The 25,542-nt window shown below is 46.9% G+C and overlaps 1 protein-coding gene across 5 annotated transcripts in view; it reads right to left on the bottom strand.

Annotated features, from left to right (window-relative positions):
* Window positions 1-25,542, bottom strand: part of LOC146207776 (uncharacterized) — a 74,237-nt gene that overhangs the window by 31,708 nt on the left and 16,987 nt on the right. For 3 of the 5 annotated variants that reach the window (XM_084590350.1, XM_084590384.1, XM_084590366.1), the window contains exons 3-12: window positions 25,011-25,173; window positions 24,301-24,364; window positions 21,842-21,990; window positions 20,837-21,186; window positions 17,794-17,942; window positions 16,506-16,764; window positions 11,740-11,916; window positions 11,452-11,606; window positions 2,440-2,481; window positions 93-272 (exon numbers count right to left, since the gene is read on the bottom strand). In XM_084590350.1, coding sequence (XP_084446476.1) covers window positions 93-272; window positions 2,440-2,481; window positions 11,452-11,606; window positions 11,740-11,916; window positions 16,506-16,764; window positions 17,794-17,942; window positions 20,837-21,186; window positions 21,842-21,990; window positions 24,301-24,364; window positions 25,011-25,099 — 1,614 coding nt within the window. In that variant the 5' untranslated portion in view covers window positions 25,100-25,173. The remainder of the gene's footprint in view (window positions 1-92; window positions 273-2,439; window positions 2,482-11,451; window positions 11,607-11,739; window positions 11,917-16,505; window positions 16,765-17,793; window positions 17,943-20,836; window positions 21,187-21,841; window positions 21,991-24,300; window positions 24,365-25,010; window positions 25,174-25,542) is intronic. The other 2 variants (XM_084590359.1, XM_084590374.1) reach the window with 2 other exon arrangements.

Genomic DNA, 25,542 nt, shown 5'->3' with positions numbered 1-25,542 from the left:
AAGCAACTCTGTACAACTGCTACTCCTGGTCACCAAGGTGTGCAATGTGCAGAGTGCATATGTGCATAGGTGCAGGAAAAAGGGTGCCCCACCTGTTCAGAGGAAGACACCACCGAGGTGCCACAGCCCGCTGACGCGGCCACCGAGGAGCGCGTGGTTCGTGTCACGATGGTGGACCCTGGTACGGTGTGGATCACCACGTGCGTGACAGTGGCTGAGCCGCATTGAGTCGCTGGCGGAGTTGTTGATGTCACTGTGGCCTCACCTGACCGCTGTGGATGCAGCACACGTCAAGGTTGGAAAAATGCGCGGTGCACCAACTGCTGACGACTCGAGTGCGCCAAGAGTGTGCGGCCCTCGGCAGCGCACAATCAGTGTCCCTTCATGCTTTTCAAACTGTGCCAGAAAGTGTTTAATGCTACCACGCCTGGTTCTCGTGCTTTCGAGTCTTGTCGATAAAAGCTACGACTTGAAACATATAAACCTGAACTCCACTCTGCTGAGCTTTGCAGGTCCTTCCCACTGCTTTTTACTCATGACAAAAGAAATACTCCACAGCGACAGACCTAGAGTGCTACAAAAATGCAACGACAGTCGTGGAGACCAAAAGATGGAATCCATGAGACAAAAACGTGAGAAAAGAGCGCCTCCGAATGCACCGCATTCCCTCAGTACCTCGTGAGCGATGGCGTAGAAACCACCGCAGATGCCGAGCCTGTCACTTTTCCATGTGACTGCGTGCTCTTTGTTGACCACATAAGTGGAAGCGAAGAGCGTACTATTACTGTCAGTGTCGAATGGTAAATAGCCGAGCCTATCCAAGCTAGTCATCCAAATAACTCTATTTCAATCTAAGGTCGCGCCTTTGAAGGCTGCGAAGAACAGGTTGATTGTGACAATGATGCACGTTCGCATCTATACTGTGACGGTTCTTGAGCAAAGTCAGAGATATCGTGCAGGTATAGTCTTACCTCATTGTAATAAAGGAGGGGTATCGCATCAAAATTTGTTCATTTTATCTGATATTCATCTGCATGTAAACCCAAACAAAAGGCGCTATAATATAGACAATTAAAGGGTGCAAAAACACGCAACTTATGTATTCTGTCATCCCCACTACCTCACTACTGGCATCTGTGCAGGAAAGAGCTGATCAACGACGTTTTGGTTCTTCAGACTGGGCGCCACAGCGCCACAGCTACGCTGCCATCAGCAGTGCCGAAGTCCTCAAGAGGAACATTCGAAAATACCAAACGATGAGGTGGATTTTTAACTTTCTGCCTTAAGTTCAAGATTGTTGAAGCAGTGCTAGGTGCAACACCAAAGTCCTTGGCAACGCCCTGTTTCCTGTACACGCCCTCGACTGTTCCAGAAACCTTGATTCTTGTCTCAAGCAAAACCAATTTGCGCTTCTGCACTGCTATTTTTGCGACAAAGTCAATGGACTGACGGATAGCAGCGCCCGGGTCAATGGAAGTGGCGCCAGGGTCGCTCAGCGCATTGAAGGCATTGCTCGATCACGTGCCCGTCAGCTGTTCATGCTAGTTTTTATTGTTAAACCAAGATGATGCTAATTTTTGTTGCTCGTAGCGCAGGTGTTTTAGACACGCTTGTTGAAGTTTCTTCCGACTCCTTTATGCATCTTTAGCCATGTGAGTGCAAAAAACTGCTCTGTAAAAAGCGATCGAGTGTAAATTTTTTTTTTCGTTAAAAAAAAAAAAAAAAAAAAAGAAAAAAGAAAAATAGAACTCCTGTCGAAATAAAGCATGGACCATCCAATCTTTGATTTTACTTCGTTTTGGACACTACATCCATGTTCCTTACAACGAGGTTTGGCTGTGATTGGAGTCCAAGAAAACGGCTAGAGACTGTATACTACATCGCGCCCCGCTGAAATGTGACCATTTCAGAATCGCTGGCGCCAGTCTCACGGGATGTGGTATGTGAAAGCTTCAGTGTTTCCTGTGACCATGCTACAACCAGGCTGCCTTCCCTTTTGATGTTTGATGCAATAATGTGAAACAGTCTTCAGTGCACGACTTCCCAGTTTCGTTACGCCACCCCCCCATGGCTATGTTTTTCAGCAGGCCAGCCCACACGTAGAATCATAAAGTTGAAACTGTGGCACTTAAGTGATAATCTGACGTCAGTCTTCAGAACCATATAGTAGCGTGCATACATGCACGGCATCTTCAGTCTTTCAGTACTTTCAGTAATTAGCACAGTTTTCCCCTCGTCCCACCCCCACTCAAGCTTCCAGACCATTAACAGGCACAGTCACACGAGTCGACTTATTACAGGTGTGTGAATGCCAAACCTTGAAACTGCCCAGGTTCTAATGTGATCCCTGCAGCTACAGAAGACAGGCTATGCTTAATATTTTCTTCGTTCCCCTCCGCAAAATAAGCAGCATAGAGACACGCAGGAGAGGCTTCGTACCTGTGCAGCAGACGAGCAGTATCCGGATGGTTGTGCCAGAATCTGAAGCAGAGAAGTGCAGAGCAACGTTTAGAGAAAATCTAAATTACCCAGGCGAACAGTGCACTATCGTAAAGCTAGAATAGAAACTAAGTAAAATCTCATTATGAAAAAGCACTGGACAAGGGTAGAGGGGGCCCAGACGAAGACAAGTCCACTTGTCACAACGTTGGCTCGACCTGCGAACTGAAGCTTTCCCCCCTTTACCCTTATTCAGTGCTCCTTCATACCAACACAGCTGATTCAACACAGCTGACTTGTACGAACTCGTATGTGTGGCAGAGCACTTTTTTAAAATTACAAATATTAGCAATGTTATCGCAGTTCAAAGTTCACTGTTCCAAATGTCGGTACCCTACTGTCTGATCTAGAGAAAAACTGAAGAAGTTTTGAAACGTAAATTGCAAAATCTGTTCCTAACACTATGTGCTTTGCATTTTTAGCTACATGTCACAACAAAAATTATGGTTCTACCTCCACTAGGCAAGAAGTCAAGAATCGGTGTTTTGAGAAAACAAGAAAAAAAGATTAACTATATTTCAATCAAAAGTGTAGAAAAAAATATTTCAATATTTTGCAATGTAGGTGACTAAAAGACACCAGGAATGTAGTCAGACTGACTATGGACACCCAAACGGTGCTTTTTCAATGCGTGCTGCATGTCCGCAGTGGTCTTGCACTTTTTTTGCAGATGCCACTGCTCGGCAGTGGTCTTTCTCCGCCATGCGCTTCATGCTTGAAGTCCCAGGGTTGAGGTGCAGCTCTTTCAATACTGTTGTAGGGATGCTCTTGCAGCCAGCAATAAATCGCATAACAGCCTCAGCCACAGCAGCTTCCACAACAGGTGCTCGTAAATGGCCAACAAGGCCTCACAGACGTGCTGAGGCAGATTGTAGCGCTGCTTAGGGGCTATCTCACGCTTAGCTCTCGCTGTATTTTGCCGGCACTATGAGCTCGGTCCTGGTTTGGTTTTGGGGGCTAACGTCCCAAAGCAACTCAGGCTATGAGAGACGCCATAGTGGAGGGCTCTGGAAATTTCAACCACCTGAGTTCTTTAACGTGGGCAGTGGCTGTGGTCTGACACCGAGTCATTTGATGTTATGTGGTGAAAAGTGGCCATCACTGCCCTCTTCATTCCCTGCACATCACCCTTGTGAGTCTTCATAGTAGCTCATTAAAACTTCGCAACTAGGTCCGCAGTTAGTTCGCCTTTACCACCAAGGCTCTCCAAACCAAGGCCATTATGTTTTGCAATGAGGTTGGTACAGTCGTCTTTCTCAACTGAAATGTACCCATGCACCCGGGCTTCCTGCAGCGCAAGGAAAGTGCAGCTGTCACCATCTGAGAGTAGGGAGGTGTATCTCAGGTTGTGCCATTGCAGTGATTGCAGTGAAAACAAAAAAGGAAAAGAACTCTGCTAAAAGGTGGTAAACATTACCATACAGTTCCTTAACTGTGAGGACAGTTCACTGCACAAGAAGTAAACAGCACATAATGAGTGCATGGATCTAGTCCACAAGAGGAGTCACACTGAGGCAAGAGGAACACGCACTAGTCCCAGAATAGAGCACACCTAGTAAATTAAGAGAGGAATGATTGGTATTCGGCAGCTAACAGCTACCATTACTCTAGGCTGGTGGAGTACCTCTGAAAATGGAGTGTTTACTGTGCCTGCTCTGTACTTCCTCTCAGAAGTCTCCTTATGAGCAGATTTAGACAGAAATAAGAAAACTGAAATATGTGGCAAAGAATGCTCTGTGGCTACCGCTTGCATGAGCAATATTGTACCATGCCATTCAGGCTTGAGGAGGGATATCTAGAGGTTAGCTTGGACTGCTTTAACCTGATGTATCTGACTGACACTGGTCATTGCATATTTGCACGCTAAGAAAAAAATGTACCAATGAGGTTTTACTGCACAGTAAATAAACTCTTGATAGTTCGACCTTCAAAAGACCAGAAAAAATGAATAAATTAACAAAATGCTAACACTATGAAATGGGTTTGAAAAAAGTGCTCAAAACCACTTGCATCACAATGACTTTACCTGATGAACACCGGTACGAGCTTGTCTGCATTTGATATCAAGATGAAGTGAGAATGCTTTTTTTTTTCCCGGCTTCAAGTGCCTTGCTTTGTCACTGTTGGGAAATTTTCAGTGCATGCATTGGAAAATTCTGGATATGAATTTTTCGAATAAAATTCAGATAACAACCACATTTGATTCTTCTTTGAAATTTCGAATATTCGGGAACCCCTACTTGCAACCAATTAGGGTGATACCTCACTGTGCATTCGTAGCAGCCACCCCCTTCCCTCTGACATCACCTCAGCTTTTTGGGAGCCCCAACAGAGGAAAATTTAGGAGTATGATTCAATTACAGTGAAACCTCATTAATATGTACCCACTTGCCAAGTAGTTGCGGTTAAAACGTAGTTTTGAAGATTTCCCAGCTGAGCCGCTATTGAAACCCATGTATTGGTTGACCGCTTAAGACGTAGTGGCTTGTGAAGTGCCTACCTGTTAATACGCACCTTTCGTCGCAGTTCAACTGACGCAGTGCTACGACACAAAACGTTTCACCTTTCCAGAAAGCATTATGAACGTGTGGACTGCCGGCGATACAACTATAGTGTACTAGAAAGTATTCTAGAGAAAGTACGCGATTATTTTGACTATGTTCCAACGAACGCTGTTCGCCGCGGTGATGTCCGTGTCAATAGGCAGCCGCTTCAATATCATTGGTAGCCCTATCGCAGTAACCAGCACAGACACCCCAACCCGCCCATGTGGCTTCGCACTACGCATGCAGTTGTAACGTAGCTATCCTATCTTCCTTTCTTTGCTTTGTGGATGTGGTGCGCAACAGGTGATTGCATCGTCTGTATTGAGCTGTGGTGATTTGCAAAGTGGATGTTGCGTGTGTGTGTGAACGGGCGGCACTTTGTTGCCGCTGTTGCCCCTCCCCAAAGCGATGAGGATATCTAGAATGAGGACAGTGGCGATGGCCTCGAAAGAGCCGATTCAGGCCCTACTGTGACGGAAGCCGCTCAGGCATTAAAGGCCCGTTCACACTTGCGACTCGCAGCGGTCGCGCAACCGTTTTTGTCGAAAAGCGACAGTCGTGGGCCGTTCAGGCACTGCTCGATTTTCCAGCTGCGCGACTGCTGGTCGCAAACTGTTAATCCAATCAGCGGCTCAGCTGACGTGAGCGTAAGTTAGCTTTACTCTATGTGGCGAACAGTCAAGGTAGACACGATGTGGAAAGCAATCCGCAAGTCGCATTCGCAAGTGTGAACATTGGTTGCTCTCCGGTCGCATTCGACTGCCGGTCGCGCGTCCTTCACAAGTTGCATGTGTGAATAGACCTTAACTGTTATGAGAGCGTTCGCTCAGAAGTTGGGCCTTATTGGGCCTTAAAGTTTGCTCGTGGTCTTGCTGATTTTGACACTGCTGATGTCGCCACGCGACCACGGCGGCGGCAACTGAAAATGCCCGACTTCTGGGTCGGCAGGACGGAAATAAAGTGCACGTATGTGTATTCACGGGAAATTTACAGTGCCTGGCTTTTTCTTCACTTTTGAAGGGTGAGTAATGGTCAATTTTTTAAAATCGGTTAAGGGGGGACGCGACCTTTGAAAACCGAAAAATCGCGAAAAAGTCGATTTTTGGAAGATTATTTATTCCGGTAGTATGTCTTATAAACTATAATTTCTGTAATTATCAATGTCCAACTCGCCGTAGAAATACTCGAAATTAATTATTTAACAAGCGGCGGCAGCCGCGGAGCAGCGAGCAAGCGCCGAAAATTCCCAAACTTCGCGCGCGCACCATTCCTCTCTCGCCGAACTGAGCGCCGCCATCTTGGTCTTGTTTTGTTTGTGAATTCTTGCGCTTTCTTCTGCCACCCTCGGCGGCGGCGACGGCGGCGCGGTCGAGGCGTGACTTGATACCGATTGAGAGCCTCGTGGCGGCTTTCAAGTTTCCCGCGCTCGAATTCAAGGCTGCGATTGGGCAAAGCGCGCGCTCCGTGAGAACGCGAGGGATCGGGCGACTACTATTGGCTGCTGCGGCCGCTGACGCGTCGGTCTCCGCCTCCCCGCGTAATCTGCTACGGCTCTTTGTTTGCTGTTGTTGTTGGCTTCGCCATTTTTGCGATCGCCGGATTTACGATCTCTCGTCGTGCCCTCTGAATGGTTTCGTGCAACGTGTTAAACGTTGCGTGGTCGCTCACGATGCCTCGAGCTGCGACACGCATTCAGTGCAGACTTGGCTAGCTTTTTTTTTTTGCATTACGGCGCTTATGCCGCGGAAGATAACCCGGGAAGTCGCTTGTCGCGTTTCGGCCGCTCCTCGTTCCTCTGGCGAGATGCCGCGATAGATAAACTGGGAAACCGCTTGCTGCGTCTGCGCCGCCCACCATGCTAGGGCGAAATGCCGCAGGGGAATCGGGAATGCCGATTGTCGCGGCTTGCAGAGCTCAGGATCGACGGATTTATACATGTGGAAAGTGGTCCGCGGCACCAAGGCGTTCGCTGTAGCCGATCGGCTAGTCGCACAGATGTTCGCTGCAGCCGAGATCGACGGAGCGCCATAGTCCTAATGTATATTTTGACGGCCGCACCGGACTTGTTCGTGATAATTGCGAGTGTTCGTCTTAAGTGGGGCCGTTATAAGTGGGCTCGACTGTACCTGAATAAATTTTTGAGGGCAAGGCAAGCCCATGTATTCAAAATATTATGTCTGGAATTTGCCATAATTAATTTGGTTAATCAACATAGGTCTAATTGATAACAAAAAATCCAATTCTATGCTATTTTTCAACAAGAAAATTTGGAAAAAGGGCTTTGTCTTGCCCTGAGAAACCTATCTAGGAATCAGCATGACAAATTGCACAATGCCAGCGCCTTTCACAATTTCTCCAGGCTTGATATAAAGGACCTACTCGAACCAGTTTGATATGCTTCTGTAACTTGAGAACTAGCGTGCACAATTCTATGAAACTTGGTGGTATTTCATTTGTTAATGTCATGAGCCTATCTTGAAAATTTCATCATGATAACTTGAGAAACAAAAAAGTTATTGTTCTCTCAACCTTTGAGAGCCGTTTTCTCAAAATCAATTTTTTGCACGGTGTGGCTGCTAGGGAAAGTCATAGCTCAAGAACCGCTTATTGGATTTTCATGAGGTTTTTTTTGTTATATACCTAAGGAAAATTCTGAGGGCAAGACAATTCGTTTTTTTCAAAATATTTCGTGTGTATTTAGGGGCAGTCAATTAAAATATTGTTAAGTCAGGTGTAAATTTGAACACTAAATTTGGGGCTGTACTAAAATTTTTCAGAGAGGAAATTTGGAAAAAGGGAATTGTCTTGCCCTGGGGAAACTATCCAGGAATGATTATAACAAATTTCACACTGCTAGCACATTTTGCAAATTCTCCAGGCCCGCCCCTAGGGACCTATGTAAACTATCTTGATATACTCCTCTAACTTGAGAACCGATGAGCCCAGCTCCATGAAACTTGGTAGTTCTTCAAATGTGTGTACTATGAGCATACCCTGAAAATTTCATTCAGATACCTCAAGAAATAAAAAAGTTGGTGTTCAAGGGTAGCCTCCCCCCTTAAGGTGTACTGCCGGATAGTACAGTTGAATCCCGCCACAACGAATACCGCCACAACGAAATTTCCGCGACAACGAATAATTTTTTATTCCCCGCGAGTATCCTATAAGAATTAATGGCCTAAATTTCTCTGCACAACGAACCATTTTTGCAGAGCGTTTCCGCTTCAACGAAATTTTCGCGTTCAAAATCGAAACCGAAACTAGTTTTATTGGCGAGAAGTCCAAGTCAAATACAAAGCCACATTAAGCATGAAATCACGTGATTGCAGTTCCGCCATTTTGGCTTTGTGTCGTGGTCGCGTTGTTCACTCGCTGCCTTTCTCTTCGACAACGACGAGTTTTCATCCGCAGGACACGATGGCAACGCAAGTGAAAAAACGCAAAACTCTTTCCCTTGAGCAAAAAGCTCAAATAATCGCCCAAGCAGAAAGCGGAAGGAAGAAAGCGGCAATTGCTGAAGACTTCGGAATTCCTGCAAGTTCGCTGTCAACGATTCTAGGCAATAAGGACAGCGTGAGAATGGCACTTGCTTCAGGCACATCCTCGAAGCACAAAAAGGTGACGCGGCCCCTCCATGAAGAGTTGGACAAAGCAGTGCATGCGTGGTTTGTGGAAGCACGAGCCAGCAACGTCCCCCTGTCCGGAAGCATCGTCCAGCAGAAAGCCTTGAACTATGCATGCCTACTTGGCATTGATGATTTTAAAGCCAGCATTGGCTGGCTAAACCGTTTCAAGGCCCGCCATAACATCGTTGGAAAAGTGTTGTGCGGCGAGTCAATGTCAGCAGACGTGGACGGAACAGCTGCTTGGAAGGCGAGTAACATGGCCGGAATTTTAAGCAACTTCGCGCCTGCAGACATTTACAACGCCGACGAGACCGGGCTATTCTACGAGATGTTGCCGGCTAGGACGCTCGACTTCAAGGAGCAGCGCTGTCACGGCGGCAAACACAGCAAAAAACGCATCACAGCGCTGCTTTGCACAAACATGGATGGCTCGGACAAGCGTCCGCCGTTAGTCATAGGCAAAAGTGCCAAGCCGCGCTGTTTTAAGGGAACTCGAAGCCTACCTGTGCAGTACAAGGCGAACAACAAGTCATGGATGACCCGCGCTATTTTCACCGAGTGGATGATGGCATTCGACCGCGACATGAAGCGGCAGGGCCGTAAAGTTTGCTTGCTTTTGGACAATTGTTCAGCGCATCACTCCGACGAAGTCAAGCTCACTAACACGGAGCTGAGGTTTTTCCCTCCCAATTGCACGTCTGTCTTACAGCCTCTCGATCAGGGCGTGATTCTTAGCCTGAAGCGCGCTTACCGCGGGAGGTTAATTCAGCGGCTGCTTTTTAACACTGAAACCGGCCGAGACACGAAGGTGGACTTGTACGTGGCACTGCAGATTATGTCTGCTGCCTGGAGCACACTGGGGCGCTCAGTAATTGTGAACTGTTTCAGGCACGCCGGATTTGCCGAAGGTCGACCCGTACACTCTGCTGGCCTAACACCAGGCGTTACAGACGACGACGAAGAGGCGTCACCGGCTCCGGGGATCGCGGCCGCCTGGAAAACGCTGGGAGAAATAGGAACCGTGCCGCCTAATCTCGAGCTCGACGAATACATCGGCGCTGACGCTTGTGTTGTTGTTCACGAAGATGTGAGTGATGAGAAGATCATAAAAGCTGCCCGGAATGATAAGGACTCTTCCGATGAAGAAGACGACGACGTACAGGAAGCGCCGGCTGCGGCAACCGCCGTACAGGTGATGGACGCTTTTGATGTCATCAGGAATTTCGTTGCTGTCCGAGACGACGATGTTGCAATGGGTTTGCTGACCGAGTGCGAAAATCGCGTGACGGCGTTGCTCGCCGTGAAGCGTAAGCAAACCAAGCTTACAGATTTTTGGCATTAAACGCCTTTGCTGCTGCTTGGGCAATTCTTTCTGCGTTTCACGTCAAATTTTTGCGATAACGAAGTTCCGCGAGAACGAATTTTTTTTCGTGCACCGTGAATTTCGTTATAGCGGGATTCAACTGTACAGTGAAATCTCGTTACTATGAACACCACACTAACAAACTTTTCAAATTAACGAATTTTTAAAGAATCCCCGGCAGATTTGCTATGTTTTCAATGTTAAACTATTTCAGAATAACGAACATATTTTATTTCTTCTTCTATAATTTTGGAACATCAGTATTACGAATTCAGCTAAAATTACCAGCTCCGCAGCTTGGAACTCTCGCGTGAAACGAAACAGAAACCGCCGATCCTGTGTGTATGGTCCGTGGGCTGTAGCTATCATCATCAGGACATCTAGGACCAGCTCCTAGCGCCACCATGAAGCTATGGTTTATTACGCAGTAGCCAGCAGGCCTAGCTGCCTGCGTTTTTTTCTTCCTGTGTTGGGTGCCATACGCGGCTCGGTCGTTCGTGCGCTCGCGCGTGTGGGACGGTATTTTTATTTTTTTTTGCCACAGATTATCTTATCGCGAAGTTTGTGCGAGATTGGCGATGATATTAGCCAGCGAAGTGCCAAGAAGATATGAACGTAGCTGCTTTCACTGCAAGAAATCGACGCAGGGAAAAAGCGATTCGGCTTCTACCGACAGCTAACATTGCCCCATCGATTTCCGCGATCATTTGGAAGACTGAGACAAGATTTTCAGAGTCCAGGGAGCATTGAAAATGGGGTCAACGAGAACTTTGATGTTTTTTTTTTTTTTTTGCACATGGACGAAGTCCGTACTTTCATCGCTCCGTGCAATCACGCACGCAATGAGGTGTTCCGGAAAGTGGAAGGTGTATGTGCTGTAGTGGTGTAATGTAGTGAGCGGTCGTGTTTGCTGCGCACAGCAGAAGAAAATATTTGATTTCTTCAAATAAATCAGCTTTGGAGTTAGTGCAACATTTTCACTTGAGGTTTTGCTCGTCTACACACGTGCCTACTGCCAAGGTACGTCATTTTCATACTTAGGTTCGACCACTGGCTTATAATCGCAGATTTTTCATTACAACGATATTTCAAAATAACGAACAATTTTTTGCGGTCCCGCGGGATTCGTTATATCGAGATTTGACTGTACATACTTTTGCTGCGTCCCCGCGAACTACATATTAACGGGGTTTTACTGTACTGCATTTTTTATATGAAGGCAGCCAAGGCATAGAAATTGCATTTCTCAAGTGCTTGTGCCCAAAATTCTGGCCAACTTTCTACCAGCCAAACTCTATCCAAGCGGTGTCACCATGCCACCCCGTGAGCAATGCGATCGTGCACCAAGTGGCGCAATCTTGAAAATGATACACGGTATGCTTTTAAGAAATGAGTGATGCCCAAAGGCACAGCCCACCGCAGGTGACGGGGAAGACTTGATGAGGATCTCGTTGGCCTGCGTCTGTTTGATTTCCTGCAGCAGAGGGCCAGGAAACACATGCCGCAGGAAGCTCTTCTGGTCATCCGAGAATGGCGGCTCGGGTAGGAAGGTGATCCGCTTCTGGTTCTCCTCTGCATCGTGCATCATAAAAAAAAAAAAAAAAAAAAAAAAAAAAGAAAAGAAAAAGAAAAAAGTGAGTGAGCAAGTTTGCAACGCAGAACTTGCTCTGAAGGTACTAGTCCCGAAAACTGGCACCGCTCTCACCGGTCCCGCTGGGGTCAAAGTACCCCGGCTGCTTGCGGTTCATGCCCAGCCTGGCGCGCACCTCGACCGAGCACTCACGGCTGGTGGATATGAAAAGCACCGCCATGAAGCGAGACAGGTGGCCCAGCACTTGCACGACGTCAGTGTTGGAGAGGTGCAGAAGCACCGCTGGACCCTCTGCAGAGTAGAGCGATGCGTGGTGGTGGTGTTGCACAGTAAAAAGCCTGCCACAGTGGAATTTGGCTACAGACAGCGAGGTTGAGGGACCAAATTTCAACAGCCCCATCCACATTACAACGTAAGCAAAACCCATAAGAAGACAATGTACTGTGTTACATCAGTGCATATTACAGGGACATTGAAGATCAACTGGGACTGGCCCACATTAACAGGGTACCACATTCTAACCACTGAGGGGGCCACTCTCGTAGAAGACGGTTCTTGAAAGCTAGGAAAAAGACCAAAAAGCAAAATACAGGCATGCAGCTACCCAGTTTTTCAGTGCAGATGGCAGATGCTATGCCTTACACCTCCCCTATTCAAAGTGGTGGACGCATTATTCGGTGCAGACATCTCGAGTTTGAAGCAAATGGCAAAAAAAATTCTTAAAGGGACAATCTACTGCTGGAAATGAGCAAACTCTTGTTAATTTGACCTTCAAAGGACTGGGGAAACCGCTTGAATTAACTGAAGGTTCGAATCATCGAATGGCCTGAAAACGGTTTGCATTGGAGCAATTTCATCTAATGAATGTGTATGATGTCTGCATTTAAGATGAAACCCAAGAGAGAACGGTGACTTTTCCTGGCTTCATTACTTTGCGCACACTCGTGGGAACGTTGAAGAACGGCTCCAAAATCTATTACAGTAAAAGCTCGTTAATTCGAACTTCACGGGACCGGGAAAAAAGTTCGAATTATCCGATGTTCGAATTATCGAATGGCCTCAAAAAAACTGACAAGAACCATCTGCATTACCGTAAATTTACCGTATTAACTTGGGTAAACAACCCACTCGCATAATGAACCCGCTTACCCGCGATTTTCACCTTAGAATTCGAAAAAAAAAAAAAAGCCGTCAGTTGTTAACGCATCCCTCTGTTCCGCGCCGTCACGGAAAAGAAAAAAAAAAAGAAAAGGGCTCCAGCCGTTAACGCGTCCCTCCGTTTCGCCGCGTCCCTGCGTTTCGTTTCGCGTCATCACGGTCCACAACACATCTTGGCAGTGCGCCAAGATGCTGCTCAGTGATAACATAGCGATGTTTTCTTTTTATGTTGGCTCTAGCAAGGGGGGAAAGCGAGCGAACTTGGCAGGGTGCCAGCACTTGTCCGGTTGTGCAAACCTCATTTTCAATACGTTCGCGTTATGCTGTAGGCGATCGGGGCGGGCGCTGTCTACTACCACATGCGATAGCAGCAAACGCCTCTTGAAGCAAGCGGACGATGCTAAAAGCCGCCGTCATGACCGCGGCCCGACCACCGCCTGTGTTCGTTGAGAGCCGACGGATGAAAAAGTGAACGACTCTCGAAAAAAAAAAAAAAAAAAAAGCGCGCAACCCGTAGCGCCCATCCGAAGTCATAGCTTCTTGTGGGAGTTTGCTGGGACTGCGCCGACAGTGCTTATGCGCATTTCCGAATTAACAGGGCTCGATTAACGAGTATTTAATTGCGAGTTTCGGATGTTGTACGGAAGAGAGTACGCAGCCGCGGCCGCCAACCCCTACCCTCCGGCGCCGCCGCGCCGGTCATGGCGCCATTTAGGCTTTACCCACTCATCCATGGTTCTATCTGGTTTCATCTGTCTCTGTTTTGGAAGCGCACAGCCTCTAACCACGCCGTTCTTTCTCTGAGGGATTTTATTTTATTTTTATTTTTTTTTTTTTGCCACGTGCTGTGCGTCAAGCCGCCTATATGCGGCGGCGCGTAGTTCGAATTATCCGTTGCGGAACCGACTGAGTTTGAATTAGCGGGCTTTTTTGTGCACAGATCTCTATGGAGCTTGGCCGGACCAAGTAGTGCAGTTCGAATTATCCGAAAATTCGAATTATCGAGGTTCGAATTAACGAGCTTTCACTGTATTTGAATTAATGAGTGTCTGGCACTGCATACTTACTTACGCGTCGGCCGAGACCATGCTCCTAGTTCGAATCATCTGAATTTCCGAACCAACAAGGACGAAATTAACAATATTTTACTGTCTAAAAATATTGACATAATCTGGTAGATCTCACCCTTTGGTTGGCAGTATTAACGAGGGAAGAACCCGCAGTTTAGGCAGGAATTAATATTGTTACGGGTGTGAGTTTATGATTTATAAAATATGCGAGGCATGCATGAAAGCCAGGAATAGTTAGAGTAAGGCTTGTATCAGAACCAGTCCTCGCGCATTCACCTCGTCCTTCTCTGCGCAACGCCGCGCGACGCAGCGTCATTGGCTTAACAGTTGTCCCTGGGGCAGATGAAGCTCGTCCTCGATCAATTCAAGATTTGGAATGGCAGCGTTTCATTCGTGCCACATGAGCCAGCTGAATCTTCCGTGAGCAGCGATTTGTCGATGCTGCTTGTGCTTATGATAACGTAGGTTACTTCACTCAGCCGACTTAAAACAACAAAGGGTCCGGCATATTGCCGCAAGACCTTTTGGTACAGTCCAAAGCATCACAATGGCGTCCAAAGCCAAACCAAATCTCCGGGTTCATATGTTTGGTTTGTGGGGTTTAACATCGTAGTGGAGGACTCTGGAAATTTTAACCACCTGGGGGTCTTTAACGTGCACAGACATAGCACAGCATACGGGTGCCTTGCTTTTCGCCTCCCCTGAAAAGTGGCCGCCGAGGCCGAGATTCGATCCCGAATCCTTGGGAACAGTAGTCGAGCGCCGTAACCACGTCACCCCAGCGGGGTGCCTGAGTTGATTCGGGGGTTTGTCTGAGGGTGATAGGGAGTAGAATGATGGTGTTCGGAGCCACAGAGAAACAAAAGTTCTTCCACGATATCTACAGTAAGCTGTCGAACGTGGTCAATTATGATTACTCGGGATGCGCCGTGGCGAAGAACAATTTGGTGTAGTAAAAAGTTTGACACGGCTGATTTGGCAGAAACTAGCGCAGACGTCTCCACATATCGGGTGGGATAGTCGACAGCTATGATAATCCAGCGGCGACCGTCAGACGATTTGGGGAAAGGACCAATCAGATCAATCCCAATTTTTTCAAAAGGCAATCTAGGGAGATGGCGTGGTGCTTCGTTTCAGACGTTGGCAATGGACACAACTTGCTATATAGCGCTCTGTTGCCGTGTACAACCTTGGCCAATAAAATTTTGTCGGACTTACAAAAGAGTGTGGGCAAAGCCTAAATAATCTGAAGTGATGTCGTGCACCGCATGTAGGATGGCGCCGTGAAGAGAAGCCAGGATGACAAGTGGCAGACGGGCACCATCAGCTGTGTGCATAATGATCGCACTTTTTTTCACGGAAAATTGATGCTAAGTTGGGGGTACGATAATTATGCAGGGAAAATTTTTGAGCCGCTAAAAGCAAATTTAAAGAGGTGTGAATCGGGATTCTTAGGCAAGCTATTGTAAATATAGCCAAAACATTACTTTCAAGAAGAACTTACCCTTGTTGTAGAAGTACAGGGTCGCCAAAAACACAAGTTGCTAAAGCACGTTATTTGCCGCACGCAGCCTCATCCCTCCCCGCGTTTCGTGGTATAATGCTCCCAGCAGTCCATACCGTTCTGCTCTTGATCAGAGACTTGTCTTGTGGGTTGGTGCTAATGAAACGGTCTCAGGAAGGAATAAATGTATATCAGTCCATAAGTCCATTCGCCACTGCAATTCTCTCTGCCCGCTCGATTCGCCAGCACTGTTCGGTCTGCTCAGTGCAGGACAAGGCATCTTCCGAAGTATATCTTCCATTGAAGTATATGGTAAAGCCAAAATGGCGATGTGACCGGTTGGCAGCCATTGTGATGGCTTCGGCTGCCTGCTGCCCATTTCGCGTTACAGACTTGCAACTACATGCTCGTCAATTCGACCGTTGTTAATTCAGAAATACGGACAAGTCTTACTGCCGGCGCGGTTGGGCATTTCCAACGTGCACGCAAAAGCAAGCATGACAACACAGGGATGGCCTTGTTTCCGATAGTAGATAGCCTGCTTGCTTAGTTTCGGTTTCGCTTTTATGACCTTTGAGCCGTTTGCACAACCCTAAAACTGTGACAGCTATCGGCCGTGCATCAGCCATCTAACCAATAGGAGTTGTGTGGCATTTTGGATGATCACTGGCGAGGCGGTACTTGGCGCTTCCTGCATTTAATGAAAGCGGTTCTTGTCATTTCTTTAAGGTCATTCTGTGCGAAATAATCCAAACTTTTTCAAACTTTTCTTCCAGTGCTGTGAAGTTCAAATTAGCAAGTTTTGTAGTAACAGATGGTCTATACTGTTTCAATTACAATTCACTTCAATTAATTCAGGTGAACGCACGAAATTCAGGTGAATTCACCCAGACACAAAGACTTTTCCTAAAGAGAGACATTTATTGCTAGCCCACTAAAAAAAATTCCCACGCAGTTAAAATTATTCAAAGACCCTTCCCTATGAGATCTCATAGACCATGTGTAGCTTGAAGATGAACCTCATGTACTCTATCACAGGCTTGCAGTCAGCCGCTGCTGCTGCTGCTACAAGAGCGACACTGCTGCATGACAGTGTTGGCAATGGACCAAGGTCCCAGTAAGGAGCAATGGTCCAATCAGTCACTCACCTCGGGGTGGCGGGATGGTGAACTCGAAGCCCCGGCTCGAGACAGAGACCCAGTGCTCGCCAGCCGCCACCTTGTAGGAGCCCACGCGGATGCTGCGGCAGCTGAAGCGCATGGTGGTGCTGGTCAGCGGCACGCTTGGGCTGCAGTTGACCCCAGCGCCAGAGCCTCGCGGGGCCTCGGACGACGTGGGCGACGAGAGCACCATCACTCCCCCGCGGCTGCTGGAACGCGGACTCTGTGGTGGGGTTTCTTGCACCTGCTGGCACAGGTGTACACCAACGCACCGATCAGGGCAGAAAGCAAGGAAGAAACATAACGCAGTACAGTCGAGCGCGTTCTAAAGATTTTAGCATTCGTTCCGGTGAAACAAACCGAGAAACTTTTTCTTGGCGTCACAGCCCACCAGTTTGCACTAGACACTGCGGTGCAAGGTAGAGGAGTCTTTCGGGTTGTTGGACTCTCGCGAAGTGCATGGTGTTCGAGCGGTTTAATCTAGGTAGGTTAGCCCTGAACTGAATGCCTTCAAATCTAGCTACGCTGTACTGTTATCCCTGTGCAATGTGAGAGTCAGTGACAGCTCCTTGCGGTGGTGAATATAATACAATTTCTTCATTAGTGTTTGTAAACTAATTTCCAATATTCAGTTGAATAGAAGACTACAGAAAACTCTCCTCAAATGGTCTTCCAGGGACCAGAAAAAAAGGCTAGAATTCACCGAAAGTTGAAACTATAAAACAAGACTGAAAAAAAAAAAAAAAAAAAAAAAAAAATCCAAAATGCATTTACAACACGGTAATTTTATCTAATGAATCCTTCATGATGGTTGTCTGCATTGGAGACTAAACCAAAGTGCAAACGATGATTTTTCCCAGTGTCGTCAAGCGCTCTGCTTTGCTCACATTGTTGGGAATGTTGATACAGTAAATCCTCGTTAATCCTGATTGCAAGGGACCGGCAAAAACATCAAGTTAACCGGATTCCGGATTATTGAATTTACAATGAAAACAAGGTTTTACTGTATTTATTCAGATGAACTATAAGCAGGACCACAAAGCCATAAACATTTAAAACTAAACAGCATGAGATATTCAAAGTAGGAGAGTAGCCCATGTGATCCCCCTCCATTGCTATGCTGGCACTTGCTGAGAGATGGCACCACAGTATGCCACCCTGATATCCAATATGTGCCCGATATCCGGGACCATATACTGGCAGCCCGTCTTTCCATTCTAGTGCAGTGCAGACACTGTTCTTCCTACCTCCTCTTATACAACTGTGCGGCACTCACCGTTAGACACTGCACCTCAGCTACCGCCACTGGCCGGAGGGCACTGGGGTTCTCCTTGGCGGGTGTCTCAGAGCGCTGAGGAGGGCACTCCTCAAGACTTCCCTCGCCATCAGCCTCCTCATCTGATGAGATGGAGATGGTCAGGCACTCTGCAAAGATGGAGTAGTCGCGTCCCAGTGACGCCACGCAATCGCATCAAAACGGTCCCATAGCTCTGACCCCACTTTGCTCGCAGTCCTAAACCTACCTCGGCAAATTCCACCATCAAAACCAGCCTGAACCACTTTGCCACACCAACACCACCTGCCATGGTTGGCATGTGAAGGTTTCACGCAGACACCTCTATAGTGTTCCTAATGACATCACACACACACAAAAAAAAAAGGGAACAAGAGCAGTGCATGTAATCGCAGCAGCTGTACAAACTGAGAGGTGTTTTTTATTTTTACTCAAATTCTTCGCAAAACAATGGATAAACCGTGAAGGTCCAATCATCCTTTCAAACCCCAAATATGCTACTAAACCTTGCCTTCGTCACTAAGTCGCTGCATGAAGTGTGCTGCCTAGACAACCTTACTCTTTGAAATTACGAAACTGGCTTGACAAATCTCGTATTCAAATGCAACTGTGTCAAATGCTACAACCAAAAGGCAGCGGTACAGGCTCGCTGTATTTTGTTGCAGCCCATGGAGGGAAGATTTGTACCCCTGATGATGGCGAAATGTTTTATGTGTGCACACTTATGGGCGCAACCAAAACCCATAAAAGAGAAATATTTGGCCCTCAATGCTGTGCATAAAAAAAAAAATTAGGCTCAACCACGTTACACAAATGACCGTGTGCTGAGAATCACTGGTTTGGCTCAAGGTTCAGGTCAAGGTCAAAACTCAGGTCCCGGTCTGTCATAGGCTATGCTTTTGAATTACCCGTGCAAGAATATGTGGTTTCGAAGTCACGAAACATCTTAGCCAATAAGAGCGATGGCATGCAATGTTTGGCACAGTTCGATTATGTCCTCCTTTCTACATATGAAAGGAGCTGCCTGAGCTGGCAGCTCATTCCAAATCGGTTCTGCCATCCGGTCTCATGACGTCATACAACCCGCAATCACTGCCGGGCCTTGTTGCCTGCCAACTACCACCTGACTGGCGCATGCTCGCGATTTTTTTTGAGGCTGCAAGCTTCAAACGAGAAAAAGGACCAGGTGCTAGACCCCGCCTGTTTGACTTACTACGCTAGGATGACATGGTCACTTTAAGGCCAAGCAACACACTGAATCGGTGGAGTTAGACCTCATTAGAAAGTGCTTTCGCTCATCATAAGTTTCGCGCCTGTTTTGCGCACACTTTTGCGAATTAAGTAAAATCACTGGTTCAGAGCAACAATACATGGCTCAACGTACTTCGAAAGAGGAGCGTACGCAACAACATGTATGAGAGGTCACGTACAAGAGAGGGGCTAACGAAAAGAATGAAAAATGATTGCCCTGCTCACACAACCTACAATGGCATACTGAGGCGGATGAGAGAACACATGGACATGATCATCTGTGTTAATGAATTAGCACACAAGCTAGACTCACCATTCTAAGGCGAGCAACAAAAATGAAACATCGTACAGTCGAACCCGGATATTTCGAATTTTGGTTATATCGAACTCAAGGAATATCCCATTGAAAATCCCTTGTAAAAGTATAGGAAAGCTGCATTGTATATCGAACTCCACACCATGCATTGGACGGTGCGCCTCTCCTAAAGACGATCGCATCACATCGGCCGTTTGCCGCATGACGGTTTCAAGTTATGCGCGGATGGAATGAGAGGGCACAGTTCCGCGACGGCGGGTCTAGGGTAGCACCGCACTCTTTCCCCAAAGGCGTGCGCATCTGTGGTGATCGCTGCCGCGCTAGCACGTGACGTTTGCAAGTCATGTGTATGAAGGAACGAGAGGGAACCAATGCAGCCGTGGTGTTCAGGAGAGAAGAAAAATGCGATAGAGCGAAACGCAAGTGTGTGCTCACTTTTCTGCTAAGCTTTATCTTTCCCCTTCCTCTCTCTTTCCCGGTCTTCGTTCGCAGCAGCACACACTACACATGCGCGGACAAGCCAGCTCGACCTATGGCAGACGCTTCTCCAGTGTGTGTTGTGAACACTCTGCGCGCAGCGGCTGGTGCGCGATGAGCGTCGCGTGTCGTCGTGCTGAACGCGCTATGGCAACCGCGGACTCCAGAAAGCGGCAGATACTTTTTTTTTTTTTTTTTTTGCGAGAGTTGTTTATTCTTGCAGTCGTGCTGAGCGTATGCTATGGCGGCTGCGGAGGTTAAGAAGTCTGAAGTAGCAATTTGTTTTTCTTTTGCGAGAGTTGTTCTTGTTGGGCTGAACGTGCGGCGCAGCGTAAGCTATGGCGGCTGCGGACGTTAAGAAGCGGCAGAATTTTTTTTTTTTTTTGCGAGTGCCGTTCATTCTTGCATCTATGAATCAACGAAAGCACGCAGTTGGCTGCGATCATGACACCGGCTTTTAGCATTGTTCGCTCCAAATGGCATTTGCAGCTATCATGTTTGCCAATGATTTTGTAGCAGTGGACTACGCCCGCCCCACCCCAAGCGCGGCGCGATAAATCAAACCAGGCTCGTGAAATCAAGCCATCACGCAGGCCCTCTGCCAAGTTCGCCCCCTGATACCGCAAGATCTATGAAAAGTAATCAAAAGATAAACATGTCGCGACGTTATCGCTGCGCAGCATCTTTGCGCGCTGTCAATAAATGAGCTGTGGATTCGACGGTCCAAACGAAGGGACGCGGCAGCGAAAGCTTTTTTTTTTTTCTTTTTTCAAATTCTCCGGGGGAAAAATGGGGAGTGGGTTCATTATGTGAGTGGGTTGACTACGCGACAAATACCGTATCATTTTTCACAATCGCAAGTGGCGTTTCAAACCAATTTCTGTATATCGAATTATCGATATACTGAACTATTTCACGATCCCATTCGAGTTCGATATATCCGGATTCGACTGTAATCCAACACCAGTCCCACAGACCCACCAGGTTCTCTCCTGACTCTCCGGTTGACTGTGGCCATAGTCCGGGTTGGCTTGTGCACCAGCTGCGTTGTGCTGGTGGCGGCGGCCACGGACAGGAGTGACCGTGGCTGTCCATTGGTTGTCACGGCTTGCCGCACTGTTAGGAGCACGCTGTTGTTGCTCGTGGCGCCAGATGTTGACTGCACCAGCTGTAGGGTATTGTTTCCGACTACAGAGGTGGCCATGGCTTGGGACCCGTAGAATGTGCGCTTGCTTATCTTGGCCTCTGTTGGCTGCAGCTGGCTGCCAGCACCACCCGAGCCACCACCCGACGTGCCACCCAAGTTGATGCGCCGCTTGGGCCCATACGTCCTGCCAGACATAGTTCCAAGGTGCTTTACAAAGTCCTGTTGGGTTCCACTGAACAGCTGAAACCATGCATGTCTCAACTCCACCTGTCTTCCACCTCTTTCATTTTGTAACTAATCACACTTTTAACGGTTTGCAGCAGCTGGTTGGCCACAGCACAGTTAGCCATTATTATTTAGGCATCTTTATGAGGCTGTGCATGTGTGGTCTTTGTTTCCTGCGCACACACTCGGCAGGGAGATATGAACCAAATGAACCGAGGTTCCTCCGTGCCTTATGCAAGCCACTACGGGTTCCCTGAAGCAAAATAAGCTGAGAATCCCTGCCCTAGAGTTCTGAACCCAGAAAACTAAAGAGAAACATGATACAGCTGTCTGCGCAAGCCAAATACATTGCAGTTCCCATAAAATGAATATGAAAAAAATGCCTTCAATTCAGCTCAATTAAAGGACCAAATTATTTCCCACCTACTGGCCCAGTGTATGTCGATGTCAAATGTTTTCCAATACGCCGTGCATCATGCTGAAGAAAGAACACATCTCTAAAATTTGGTGTCTCTACTCATGCAGAGTGTCTGGAGTGTGTCCGAAGAGCGTACAGAGCATACAGAGCGTCTGCATGCCGGCTCTGAAACAGCGCTATGCCAACAGCGACTCACCTCTGCTTACAGACTGTTTCGGAGGCAACTATATCCCGGGAGCAGAAATCGCACTTGGTGAGGTTGTGACTGATCTGGCCACAACGGCTGCAGTTGACGTACAGGCTGGCAGAGTCACCCGCCTGATTCTGCACGCCCAGCACTGCAACCTTGACAAAATAAAAACAGCACTGCTCTACGACGCGGCTTCAATCGTGCAGTGGTTGTAAAAAATTTCTCAAAAACATTTCGGCATCATCACAGACACCAGCAGTAGCCAGAATAAGCTTCTCAAGAGGTTTCTCATGTAGGGCTTCTTCATCTCTAGTGCGTTCCGTGCATAGCGTAGCCACACCACTCTGAACAAATTTATTCCAGCCGCCCTCGACTTTTACCTTCCCTGTCAGTATACCATTTTGACTAGAAACTGGCTACATCCAAGGTTCGCTAGAAGAACTTTCATTTTTAATGAATCGCTTGCCTGGTAGAATGATGTCAACACGAGTGTTCAGGAGGTACACACAAAACATGCAAGCAGAACTGACGACTAGGTGTGTGTGTGCAAATATTGAACATAAAGGAAAAATGGCTTAGAAAATTTAATACATGATCAGTGAAAAAAAAAAAAAAAAAAAAAAAAAAAAAAAAAAAAAAAAAAGAAAGAAAATAGCAAACACTGTTCCCCTTTTAATTTCAGAATGTACAGGGTATTTGCAAACAAGTGTATGTTGTACTGAAAAATCTAGTATAAATTTTGTACAGAATTCCTTAAACCACTTTATTCTGCAAGCTAATCTACATGAAACCGTGCGGAGCTGTCATGTCACAGCTGAATACAGAAAACTCGTCAATTCGGTCTTCAAAGGACCAGAAAAATATATCTAATCAACAGAAAGCTCGAATTATCGAATGGGCCCGAAGAAACCCGTCAAAAGCTGTTTGCACCACAGTAATTTTATCTGATGAACACCCATGGAACGGTTGTCCGAATTTGAGATGAAATCCAAGTGAGATTGACGTTCTACTTCATGCACACTGTCGGGAAGGCCTCCAATATCCTTTTCACGGTGCGATGCAATGAACTGTGCGACACACATGCCGTCAAGCATTGTGGCGAATCACGCAGCGCAGTGAACCTGCGGTGAATTTGAAATTTTTCACTATATTCAGTAATTTTTGAATACAGTAAAACCTCGTTTATTTGGATCTCATTAACTCGGAAATTCGGTTAACTCGGACTCACTGCATGGTCCCGGCAAGGCTGTGTATAGTTCAATGGCGGCAGACGCTCATTATCTCGGAAGCATTTTAGCTGCACATCAGTCAACTCGGAGAACTCCAAAGATGAGGGCTACCGACTTTCCTGCATTACTGTGCAACACAACATGGATGTGCATCCACAAAGGGAGAGCAACGGGAAACCTACGCGAAGTGAGTCTGTCTGCACGCTGCTCGGCAAGAACTAAATGCAGCGACAGAAAAAAGCTACAGGACACGAAATGTGGTGGTGATGATAGCGGATCATGTGAGCAGTGGCTAGGTGGCACCGCTGACTGCGCGATTCAAAGGGAGAAGCCATATCATCGTCATCATCGTTAGGGCGGCGAGACTAGACCGTTGTATTTTGCTGTCAAATGACTGCCACTCTGCTTGTTCTGCTGTCCCGTGGCTGTGATGGCTGCTTGCCAGATTTCTTTGTTCTGACTGTTTGCGATCTTTGTGATGCGACGGGGACAGTGCGCGAATCATGAAATTAAGTGCCCGTTGCTCTGTTCGACTGTGTTTGGGGGCCTGTTGCCGCTGCCGTTGCGCTCCACAACGACGGCGACCTCCACTCCAGTGAAGCGACGACGATGTTGCCATCGCTGGCATGCTGACTGATGACGACATATTATCGGAAGTTCTCGATAAAGACGGAAATTGTGCCGACAATGAAAGTCATGAGCAGCCGCTGCCGCGATGTTGCACTCTGCAAGAGACCGCTGAGGCTCTCGCTGTACTGGGGGAATTTTGTGTCAGATTATGCGACAATGAGCGTGCGCAGCAAAACTTGATGGGACTGAAAAAAAAATTATCGTGCAAATTCCGACGAAGAAACAAACAAAAATAATGCAGCTTTTCATGAAATAAAGATATGTGTATGCCCAGTACATTTTTTGTTGATTTCATGGTAAATTCGATAATCCAGAATTAGGTTAATTTGGATATTTTTGCCGGTCCCCTGCGATCCGGATTAACAAGGTTTAATTGTACTCAGAAAATTCTAAATATAAATTTTCAAATCGAATATGAATCGAATAACATATTCGATTGATATTCCAAATTCCTAATATCCGCACACCCCTATCGACGACCAACAGTGCAACATCCCTATGTGCCTGTAATGTGTGTAGTGACTGCATCGTCATATCTCAATGCAAGTTTCACAAAACAATGAAGCCTGTGAAAAAAAAGAAAAGCAGCCGTAATTCCACACTTACTGTTTGTTCCTGAGAGGGTGTCAGTTTGACTGGAGTACCGGAGCTTGCACCCCGAACTGGTGGCCTGCAATTTAAGAGCGGTTTAAGAGCTACGATGAGTGAAGTGTTCAAGAAAAAAAAAGTTTTATTGCCATCACTACAAAGCCAGGAGGCCCCCAAAAACAATACCTCCTATGTTGCTGTAATCCCTAAAAAGCCTTATGCAGCCGTTGCCAGCAAAGGACAGCTTGAGCCTTCTCTGAAATAATTCTGTAAACTGTTGCCATACCATGAACAGCAGCACAAGGACAGCCCAAATTGGTCGAAATTTCCGGAGTCCTTCACTACGGCATCTATAATAGCCTGAATCGCTTTGGGATGTTAAACCCCCACAAACCAACCAACAAACCAACCAACCAAAATGACATTCCAAACTGATGGGCCAAAGCTGCAAAGTAGAGCAATCGGATCTTCATATGGGGGAAATACAACTCCCAAGATATTTTTCAGACCTCTAGAGAGGGCCTCTCAAACACCCAGAAAAAATAAGGTCAGCTGGTCAACCTACTCCAACTCTTTACCGCAAAGTAGCCGGTAGAAATGGTTGACAGCTTGCCACCCATTTAAAGGCTTCCAAATAATTTGCATTACTGTGATTCCGTCCCCGAACTTTAATATCATACCATTTGCAATTCTCAAACCCGCACAACTGAAAATAAACGAATGCCGACCTGTCAACAATGATGACCGCGGCCGATGGACTGGTGTGGTGATGGTGATGCTGCTGCTGCTGCCTCGGGGAGGAGCAGCCAGTGTCCATAGCCCCTGGCTGGGCACGCCTGGCACCATGAGGCGCCGCAGCTGCCGACGCCCGCGAGCGACGCGCTTCTCTCACTGCAGCACACAGGGAGTAGCAATTGGTACCCCACGCGCAAATAATAATAATAACAATAATAATAATAATAATAATTAATAATATTAACAATAATAATTGGTTCACAGGAAAGAAAAGGTGCAGGATCTGTCTCACTCGTTTCGCGGACACCTGAACCATGCCTTAAAAAGGAAGGTAGGTGGGACTGAAAGTGGCAAGACAGAAAGGAATTTAATCAAAGGCTGAAGTTAGCCTTTTTCAGGCAGTATGAGGGAAAAAACGTTCTTCCTCAAAACGCACTTCAACTATAATTTTAAGACGTTGCTGGCAATTTATTTCAAGAAAGATTTAAATCTAGAATTTATTTTACTAATTTTCCTTCAAGGGTT

Source organism: Amblyomma maculatum, chromosome 1, assembly GCF_055883805.1.
Source record: "Amblyomma maculatum isolate TAMU_Amacu chromosome 1, ASM5588380v1, whole genome shotgun sequence".
Lineage (NCBI taxonomy): Eukaryota > Metazoa > Arthropoda > Arachnida > Ixodida > Ixodidae > Amblyomma > Amblyomma maculatum.
Note: the sequence above shows the minus strand (reverse complement) of the source record. Positions and strands in the feature narration are given on the sequence as shown.